At 36.5% G+C, this 9,993-nt stretch overlaps 1 protein-coding gene across 45 annotated transcripts in view; it reads right to left on the bottom strand.

The window, feature by feature from the left end:
- The window catches only part of LOC134531020 (CUGBP Elav-like family member 1), a 1,002,129-nt gene that overhangs the window by 563,562 nt on the left and 428,574 nt on the right, over positions 1-9,993 (bottom strand). For all 45 annotated transcript variants that reach the window (XM_063366464.1, XM_063366463.1, XM_063366465.1 and 42 more), the window contains one exon: positions 3,544-3,752. In XM_063366464.1, the coding sequence (XP_063222534.1) occupies positions 3,544-3,752 (209 nt within the window). The remainder of the gene's footprint in view (positions 1-3,543; positions 3,753-9,993) is intronic.

The raw sequence follows: 9,993 nt of genomic DNA, 5'->3' as shown, positions 1-9,993 counted from the left end.
TAAACACAAAAAAACTGTACAAAGTCATACATAGTAAATTCAGGAAAGCAAGGAAGTCATGATGTCTGATGTTAGGAAATTGATGTACTTCCAGAGAAATACGATAACTTTTATTTGTATAAAAGGCGAAAGAGTTGAAAAGTCTACAAAGGAAGCCACGTTGACAAATATTGAGGAATGCGAACAATGAAATTATCCTGGGAGCTGACTTAAGGAAAACAAAGGATGGAAGGAATGCGTCGAACTTCTTTTCAAAGATGACAGAGATGATCCCCAAACCCCGGATGAAAGAATCAATTAAGTCAGTCTGGAAATCACGAATAGTGGAGTAGTATATGCCATTAAACTTCAGAAGAATCATAAAAGCCACGGATCCAGCTGAAGTCTGAAGTCTGAAGTCAACTGGCGCGGCGGTTCGGAAGGTGGCGGTTCGCCGCTGCGTGACTCCCGAGAAATACTTGGAAGAATGCCCGTGACGAGTTAGAGCTGTGGATTTGTAACTACGTGCTGACAGCTTTCTGCATATGCCACGGTGAAGGCCTAAGGGAGTGAAAACCCACGCTGTCAACGGGACTGTAAATGACACTGCATAAAGTCCAATATAAGACTTATTTTAATGGCAGTTAAAGGAAGTACTTTCAGAAAAATGTACTCGTCCGTAATTTAGTTCAACGCAGGTGCAGACTTTTTTTTTATAAAACGTGCAATAGTTTTATTTTAAGGTCAATTTATTTAAATAAAACTGTTGTGAGAAAACACAAACTTTAATATGGCAAAAGTTTTGCGACTTCCGTACTGGTCAATTGATGCAAAGTTTTACTCGTAAGAAACCAAATTGGTGGTGTGGAAATAATCGTGTTTAAATGAGTGTGACGAGGCATTATTTTTTTTTATCTGCTGTGGTACACACTAGGTATGCAACTTTAATATAAAATTTATTTTAAGAAACTTTGTTCCTCAAGTAAGTATTTTTATTTCTAGCTTTTTTTAAGTGGTTAAGAAACTAAACTTTGTAGCATGGACTGTCAAGTAGCTGCGTATAATTGAACTATGACTTTATATCTATTTTTGTTCTTTGGAAAAGCACTCCTCAGGTTTATGAAGTGATTTTGATTTAAGTACAGAAATTTTGCTGTTTTTTTTCATACTGTGCGTAACGAGTACGTCTGCGAAGAAACTTTGTTACGCCAATGTAAAACTTTTGTCGGCAAACTAACTTTCGGTGACAAAGAAAATCTCAAATTTATTGTATGACTTTTTATTAAATCCTTACATTTTTTTAGACGCGTATACAAATTTGGGGTTCGAGTAGTATAAAAAGGGGACTCCCAGCAGAGGCTGGTGGCTGTGGAGTCGGAGCCGGTCTGCCATCTTGGATTGTGACGTCACGGCGGTCATCTTTACCCGGACCGCCATCTTAGATTTTGAAGTGAAAGCAGTAATTTTTTTCTAGAACTTTCCGTCATTTTAAAATATTAAGTCACGTACGCCATATTGAAAATTCGCAATTAAAAAAGAAAACATTTAGAAAATTATAAAATATATTTAATTACATTATAATATATTTTAATAAAAAATGCACCTAGGTCATGAGCCTGGGATTCCTCGGTTGGAATAATGACACGATCAATAGATTATTAAATTTAATGTAAAAAAGCTTTTATTAAAATGTATTAAGAAGTTAAAAAATCAAACCGTTAGGAATAAATAACATCCCAAAGTTTTGGGTAGCTCAAAAACCAAATATACATATAACTATGAACAAAATATAACTATAACTTATATGACTGTTCGTTTGGTGTGTGTCATCAGCAAAAGTAAGTAACATAAACAAATTTTAATCATTATGTTGACGTTTCATGCAATTCATAAAGCTTGTTACGAAAAACTGAAATAGGTAATTTTAAGTATATGTTGATTTAAGTTATTTAAGCTCACGTAATTTAACTGTTTAATATATATTTAAATTCTGTTAATAATAGTTAAATATTGCTATAAAAAATTAAAAAAACTTTTGCCGTGTGTATCGAACCCGAGTAGGCGGATAGCCCGACAATGCGCTCTACCATTGCGTCACGCCGCTGACTTGAAAATATGTTAACATTATCGCTCAAACTCTATGTACTCTAAAACGATTAAAGAGTTTTTTTCTCTCTTCCTAGGGCCAACTCAGGCGAGATATTTTAGAACGCTGAACCTGATTCTACTCAAACAGTTCAAGCCAAGTCGGTAAGGCCCGACTCAGTCCCTCCCCTTGTAAGTTCAGAATCTGATTCAGATTATCTGATTCAGATTATATGAAATACGAAATAATTGCAATATCGTGCCATGAAAATCTTCCGAATAGCAGTTTTTTTATTATTAAAGAAACGTAAACCCCCCACTGAGAATTCACTCTTAAATATTAATTTTCTAATGATAAATATAAGAACTATTACCGTGTAACCCGTAAACAGTTTTCTGAATGCGTTGGTTTAATGTGTCAAGGCCTATTGGAACGTAAGCAAAAATAGCAGTAATGTTTTAGATATTTATTAATTACCTACATTTTAACAAAATGTTGAAAACTGAAAAAAAACCCATATAAGTACAAAATTAAAAGTAAGAAAAAAATGAAAGTTTGCAGGAAACAAGAGATGTGAAGTTGACTGAAGTTTTCACTTCCTTCTCGGGCTCCTGATGGAACTCGCTGGCTGCGAGCGCGGACCTGCCAGGCCACAGGTGCCTCGCTGCTGCACTCCTTCCTGCCCGTGTCCCGCAGGAGCTCACTGTTGAGTCGCCTCAACTCACCTCAACTCACCTCAACTCACCGCACCGAGTGTCAACTCGCGCCAGGCCTCCAGCATGCGGCGAGGACGTCAGTTCTCCAGGTCTCGGTCGACATCAGAGAACCGAGAGTCGATCCCTCGCGCTATGCTCTGCCGTTAGACAAACCGCGGTGATTACCCAATAACGATTCCTTTGCAAATGGGGGAAAAAATAGAAAAAATGCGAATGAAACGTGCCAACATTTACAAAATAGCTTTGTTCTTACTCAAGCTTCCTTTCCATGCGTATCGGTGAAGATGAGCCAGCTTTATATTAACTGTATAGGTACTGTGTATGTTGAAGGTAATGCTAGAAGAAAGTGTTAGCCAAGGTTGTAGGATTAAGTCCGGATAATCACTAAAATAAATTTGAATCTGACAATTATCTGTGTACACCTGGGTGTCCCCAACGCTGGCTGTTTAATATTAGGTGTTATATTAGCAAGTTAGGTTAATACATCAATGGAACCAAATTTTATCAACTTTTTGGTTTTTCTAACTAACTAGGTGTACACGGGTAAACGCAGATTTAAAATTTATATAAGTTATTATTCTAACTTTACCCAACAAACTTAGACAATGCTAAGTCAACTCGGGTAAACTGAGGTTTACTTTCTATAGCATTACCCGTTACCTATACATGTGTCCACTTATGGAAAACAGCAACGGAAAGATTAGCAGCCGCGAAGACAACTGCGTGGATCGTGCAGCAAGCAGCGGACAGCGCAGGGCCTACCTTTGCTCTGGCCGGTGACCTTGTCTCGCAGCACGTTGATCTGGTGCACGCGGCCGAACTCCTCGAACATCTTGCGCAGGTCGTTCTCGTCCATGGAGCGAGGGATCTGGCCCACGAACATCTTGATGTAGTCCGGGTCGGGCTGCTCCTGCTGACTGTTCATGTTGCTGTTCATGCTGTTGAGCGCGTTGTTCAGGTTGTTCATCTTGCTGCAACAAGAGCGCGCGCACGCCACAAGTTACAACCTGGCCAAACAGTTCCATGCTAAAGAGGGTGGACCAGCTGAAGATTAAATATTTCAATTTAAGGGTAAAGCGCGCGCTTGTTAACCTCAATGGACATGGAATTATTTTTTTTAATAACATTTAACTATATTATATAATAATGCTGTATCGGCTCAATAAGGCTAGGGTTTATCTGTAGAAAGTATTTACAGGCACTGAAATTTTCTGAGGTCCTGAAATCGCTTACAAACAATGAATTGCATCAAATATATTATGCACGAAAAAATTATAAAAAATAGATTTTTATTTGGATAGTTTTCCACATTAATAAAGTATTCAAGCAATGTGCCCATTTTTTTATTATTAAATATGGCAAGTATTTTATTAAAGAAAATCCAGCTAACCACCAGCAGCTTCACTCGCGTAGATTTCAGGATAGTTCAAATATTTAAGCATTGTACGAAAAGTAATAAGCAACATCCTTAAATAATTCAAGAAATGGTCAGGCGTATGTACGGATAAGACAACACAACCAATCTAAGCTAGAACGTATAACGTGGTTTTATACAAGCCTATTTAGTTTAAATTTATCAATAATTTTCTCCCCTCTTTAAGTGGGCTAGGAGATAAATTTAACCTCCATAAAATAAAACTTACAACTGTTTCACTACATTTGGAATTGTTTTAAAAACATGATGTAGCTCACATATTTTTCTTATACTTTGGATTATGACAGTTTCACATTACCCGTTTAGTTGTATTTGGCTATATTTAAGACCGAAACAAAATCTTACTTTTACCTTTAACTCTTTAATAGGAATTAAATTCTAAACAATTAGAAATTCGCTTTATTTGTTTAAAATAAAATTGATTAAACAATCTTCTTATCTTCCTTATAAGTGGATTATAAAAACATTCTTAGACGTAATGAAACTATCTCCTACATTTTAACCCACTTATTTCCCCTCGAGTAGGATTAAGAACAAAAAACGGCATATCCCTTTGTTCATTAAATCAGAGATAAAATGTTCGTAACATTACAAAAATATTTTAATTTTATTTTGTGAATTAAGATAATATTTAACATTAAAACAGTGCCCTTTACACCTCTTATAAATTAAAATTTAAAATGGTTGAACTCATTGTAGATAAATATTATGTGTGTAGTATCCACGCCTGATTTCTTACTTCCCCTATTGTAAAATATAGCGAGGTAACTAAATTAACATTTAAAACCCCCTTGAGTAAGAATGATAAAAATTGGAATGAATATATATAAAGAGTAACTTTTGTATGTTATTCATGGTCGGTTTCGTACTTTTCGCTTTAAGTATAAAATAGATTTAAGACATCCTTATATTATTTACAACATTTAAAACCTAAGCAAGCGAATTCAAAATTAACTGAACACTACATAACTTAATGAATGTTAAATAAATATGTTTCATTCATTCCGCTTTAGAAAAGCCATAGATATATATTTTTTTCATAATATATATTTCGTAAAATAAAATATGAGGATATTTAGCTGTTGAACATTTATAACATGTACACAGTTAAATATTTAACCTTAAATGTACTGAGAACTGTGGTTACATATTATCCAGGGATCTTCATTAATTGACGGTAATATTCGTAAATTTACTGGTGTTGAGTTTACATACCGTAAAATTGAACCTACAAGAATAATCTTTAGTATACAAGCAAAATATTCAAAAACTGTTTAAGACTACTGCTAACACAAAATTATTATTTCCACAAGTGTGCGTGTCCTATTTACACCAACAAACAGAATTCGTAATTCATAATACCACTTAGTTTCTTCAAAGTTTCAGTCTCAAATTACGAACAACTCTTCGTTTGTTTGAGGCGAATACTTATGAAATGTCCGTAAATTTACGGTGATTTCTGTAATAATAATAATTGTGATTCGTTCGTGGTTTATTATTATTTGATTTTACAATGTGGAATCAAGAAAAAACCATCACACTTATTGAAATGTTGCATAGCAACCCGTGTTTGTGGGAAGTCACATGTAGTGATTATAAGAATAGAAATAAAAAGAGGGATGCGTTTGAAAAAATTGCACAGCAATTGGATATAACTGTCGCTGAAGTAGAAAAGAAAATTCACATGCTTAAATCCCATTTTCGACGGGAGCAAAAAAAATATAAGAGAGTAAGAAAAGTGGCTGTTCCCCGAAGAAGTGCAGCTGGTTTGGATATGAGCCACTATTATTTCTTTTACAAGGAGATGAACCATAAAGGACCCGAAGCACTGATGGAAATGGAGTAGAAGAGGTAAGTGAAAAATATTTATTAAAATGTATGTACAGTGGAAACGGAAACCGGGTTATTTATCAAAGACGTTATTTCGACAAAAATATAGGTAGTAAAATAATAATTTTTATTACTGTTAATTTTTACTTTTATATAAATATATAATTATATAAATGTAAGACGTAAATTAAATTCTACAATTTCTAGCGCTTATCCCGATTTATTTTTCTACTGTACATTTTAAAATTACATTTATTTGCTTATATGTAGGTACAATAATATATATTATGTGCAACTACTGTGAATAAACTACAGTTTACATTATTTTGTAGAATATCAGCATATTTGTAACAACCAAAATCTATGGGGTATTATGATTAGGAAAATTGCCATGGAACTAATCCTTCCGCAGACATAAAATAATCCCGAAATTCATGACGAATATCTCTGCTTCGGTTATTGGCCTCCTGGGTGTATTCTGTAAAGGTATAAGGGGGTTGGAGTCCTCAACTTCTGCCCTCCATGTGCCGGGAATAAGATTATAGTCAGAATCCTCCGAATAAAATGTACCAGGAGGCGAGTATGAAGCCCTTGAAGGTGCATTTATTCGCAAAAAACTGTGTAAATAAATGCATGCCAAAGTTATAATTTCAACTTTGTTGGGATGCAAAGAAATAGCATTGAGAAGAATCCTAAACTTGGCACTCATTATGCCAAATACATTTTCAATTATTCTTCTTGCCCTGCTCAGTCTATAGTTAAATACCCGATCTGGAGATGAACGGCCAGGGTTGTGGCCAGGATATGGCTTCATAATGTTATCTGATAATGCAAATGCATCATCAGCAACTAAAACAAAAGGAACTAAAACAAAAGGAACAGGTTTCTCTCTCGATTGTAGGGCTTCTGCAGCTGGCAGCTGTAACTTTCCTTTTTGCATATCTTTGTAAAGTGACGTGTGTTTGAACACACCACCATCAGAAGTCCGTCCTTGACAGCCTACATATGCATATATGATGATGTAATTCGCGTCTGCAACAGCCATCAGTACAATGCTGTGTGAACCCTTATAATTGAAATACAAACTTCCACTATGCTCAGGCGCAATTATTCTTACATGTTTCCCATCAATACTTCCAATACAGTGGGGAAAATTCCATCTGTTTGAGAAATTCTGTGCAATTGTTTTCCATTCATTACTCATTTTTGGCATCTGAAAAGAAAAAAAAATACCTTTAAAGCATATAGATTTATTATTAATATTATGTAAATTTGTGCTATTTAACTAGTTATATGTTTTATTTCCAGGTTGTGTTGAGTGATGAAAATCAAAACGATACTGTTGACGTTGATAAACTTGAAGACAATAGTGGAGAAAGGAGTGTTTTAAGCTCAGAAAGCACTGAATTTCGAACACCTAAATTGCCACTTAAGAAGGTAAAAAATGATGATGCAGCTTTTAAGGAAGCATATCAGTGCATAAAAACACTCACCGATAGTGTGTCCAAAAGAGACAACTTCCCCACTTATGGAGAACATTTTGGAAATAAATTACGAAGGTGTGGTAGGAGTGATTTTGAAGTTTCTATAGCCAAGAATCATATACACAACATTTTATTTAATTTGACAATGGGCCGGTATGCGCAGAACATTAATCAAGTCAACAATCACCACAAAAATGAGCCTACTTACACACCTTTGGTCGTGGCAACTGGTTCAACAGAGCATGGTTGCAATCTGTAAGGACTATCCAGTAATTTATCCTCTAGGTCCCACCAATGGATGCCACATCCACCAAGTTCAAGTCCATCAAGTACAAAAGGCCACAAACATGTAAATGACAGAATAAATATTAAAAGTAACGGTATGTCTGCGATCCAACAATATGTAAATGATTTTCAAGGAAATGGATAATAAATAATATGTAAATAATTCAAATAAATTTTTAAATAAATGTTTCCTTACCTTCACATATTGTGTTAATGAAGTTAAGAGGGCCTCACACACTTCAGGAACAATTACTGATATAGATTACTTTGATATTTTGAATGTGTACATAAGACTTGTATAGGAATCGCTGCTGGTAAGAAACCGAAGTGTGACAGATAGCCTAATCGATTCTGGAATTGATTGTCTTAATGTAGTATTTCTTCTGGATATTTTCCCTCCAATCATAACTAACAATTCTTCAAAATCACTTTGGGACATCCTAGTAAAATTTCTGAAACCTGCCCCATCTTCAAATTTTAGGTCCCTCATCAAGGTCATTGCCATAAATGTGCCTTCCATTAGTGCTTTTCGTATCCACCACCTTCTTTTCTTTCTTCGATTCCTTCGCCTGTTAAATAAAATAAATAAATTGGCAGCACAAATTCCTGCAATAGCCTCACTCGACATACTATTCACAACTGGAGAAACACTGACTCAAGTCTGGACGCGGGACATTGTTTCGGAACGGTTCCGGAACAAAGTTTCGGAACTGTTTATAAACTATTTGGGAACATGTTCAACAATGTTCCGAAACATTTGTTTACAGCCTGGACTAGGCTTAAGAAGTACAATTAGTGACCACATTCAGACAAAACACATTTATTTTCACTTTTGAAGTTTTCAAATGAGATCGTTTCAGCAACAGACTTGTGACCTGTGACTTGGACGTACCGCCAGGGTGAACAAGAGGTGAAAGAACGCCTGGTAATGGACAGCGACTGTCGCCGGCCGGCGGGGCGCAGCACTGGTCCGCGACCCGCCAGGCCGGAACAAGTCGCGACAAGTTGACACGTGTGGGCGGTGGGCGGTGGGCGATGCGCACAATGGCGACCACCACACAGCGAGGCGCACAATGGCGCTAGGACCCGCTCTTTGCCCGCGGCTGTCGCCCAGCCTGGGAGATTTAACCCCCCCCCCCCAACACCCCTCACTGAGCGGCCCCTCCCGCACTTGCAAAACCATAACTGCGAAACGGGTTTGATGTCAAACTCTTGTCTCATGGAACACTTTCCGTATTTTTCGAAGTTTTCCCGCTTATTACATGCACGCAGGCCAAACCACGGGCAGTGTACAACATGCAGGCACCGTATCCAGAGATGACTCGTGTCGGTTAAAATCCACGCACAAAACTTTCGGGCCACGCCTCCTCCCCCCCCCCTTTTTTTTTTTTTTGCGAATCCTACAGATATGCGGCCTCTGCTGACGGCTATCACTTGGTGCAGCCCACAAGCAAATCCAGGGAGTTCGCCACACGCTGGAAGGTCAAGAGACAAGTCAGGGAAAAAGCGAGGGAAAGCCAAGGCTTTGACTTGAAATCCTAGAAAAGTAATGGAAATTTCCAACTGATAATAATTTCAGGGGGAAATGTCATACTCCAGTCTGCTTTCATTCACCTAACCTGTGATAGCAGTTTATTTTATTTTTTCTTAATTCTAGACTGGCTGTACCGTCCACGCGTTGCCGTAGCTCAGTCTGGTTAAACGGAAAAGAAAGAAAAATGAAAGCACACATTTCTAATATGTTTCATTCCACAATTCTTGTGGGTATGCAATATTTTTTTGTTGTTCCATTGTCTGTACAGATATAGAGATTGTTTTCTTTGCCGACTCTAGAACTCATGTGAGAAACAAATCTAAACCGTTTATCCGAAATAATTAAATAAAAAGTAAATCATAAATCGAAAGTGATCCAACAGAACACAATTTTAAACGAATTAGATTCGAATTGAAGCAGCGAGAATATTAAAATTCTATATTTTTACCTATCTACATTATTATCTATATTTTTACCTGTCACAGGTGTGACACAGGCATGTAGAAACACGCGCGTATTCGAATGCAACGCTGCGTCATGATTTCAATGCAATCGGTGAAGAACTTTCGGAGATTACAGATTTTGAATGAACATTTACATTTTTATTACATTATTGTTTTAGTGTTATAGTCATACACACTATA

This window comes from Bacillus rossius, chromosome 3 (genome assembly GCF_032445375.1).
Source record: "Bacillus rossius redtenbacheri isolate Brsri chromosome 3, Brsri_v3, whole genome shotgun sequence".
Lineage (NCBI taxonomy): Eukaryota > Metazoa > Arthropoda > Insecta > Phasmatodea > Bacillidae > Bacillus > Bacillus rossius.
Note: the sequence above shows the minus strand (reverse complement) of the source record. Positions and strands in the feature narration are given on the sequence as shown.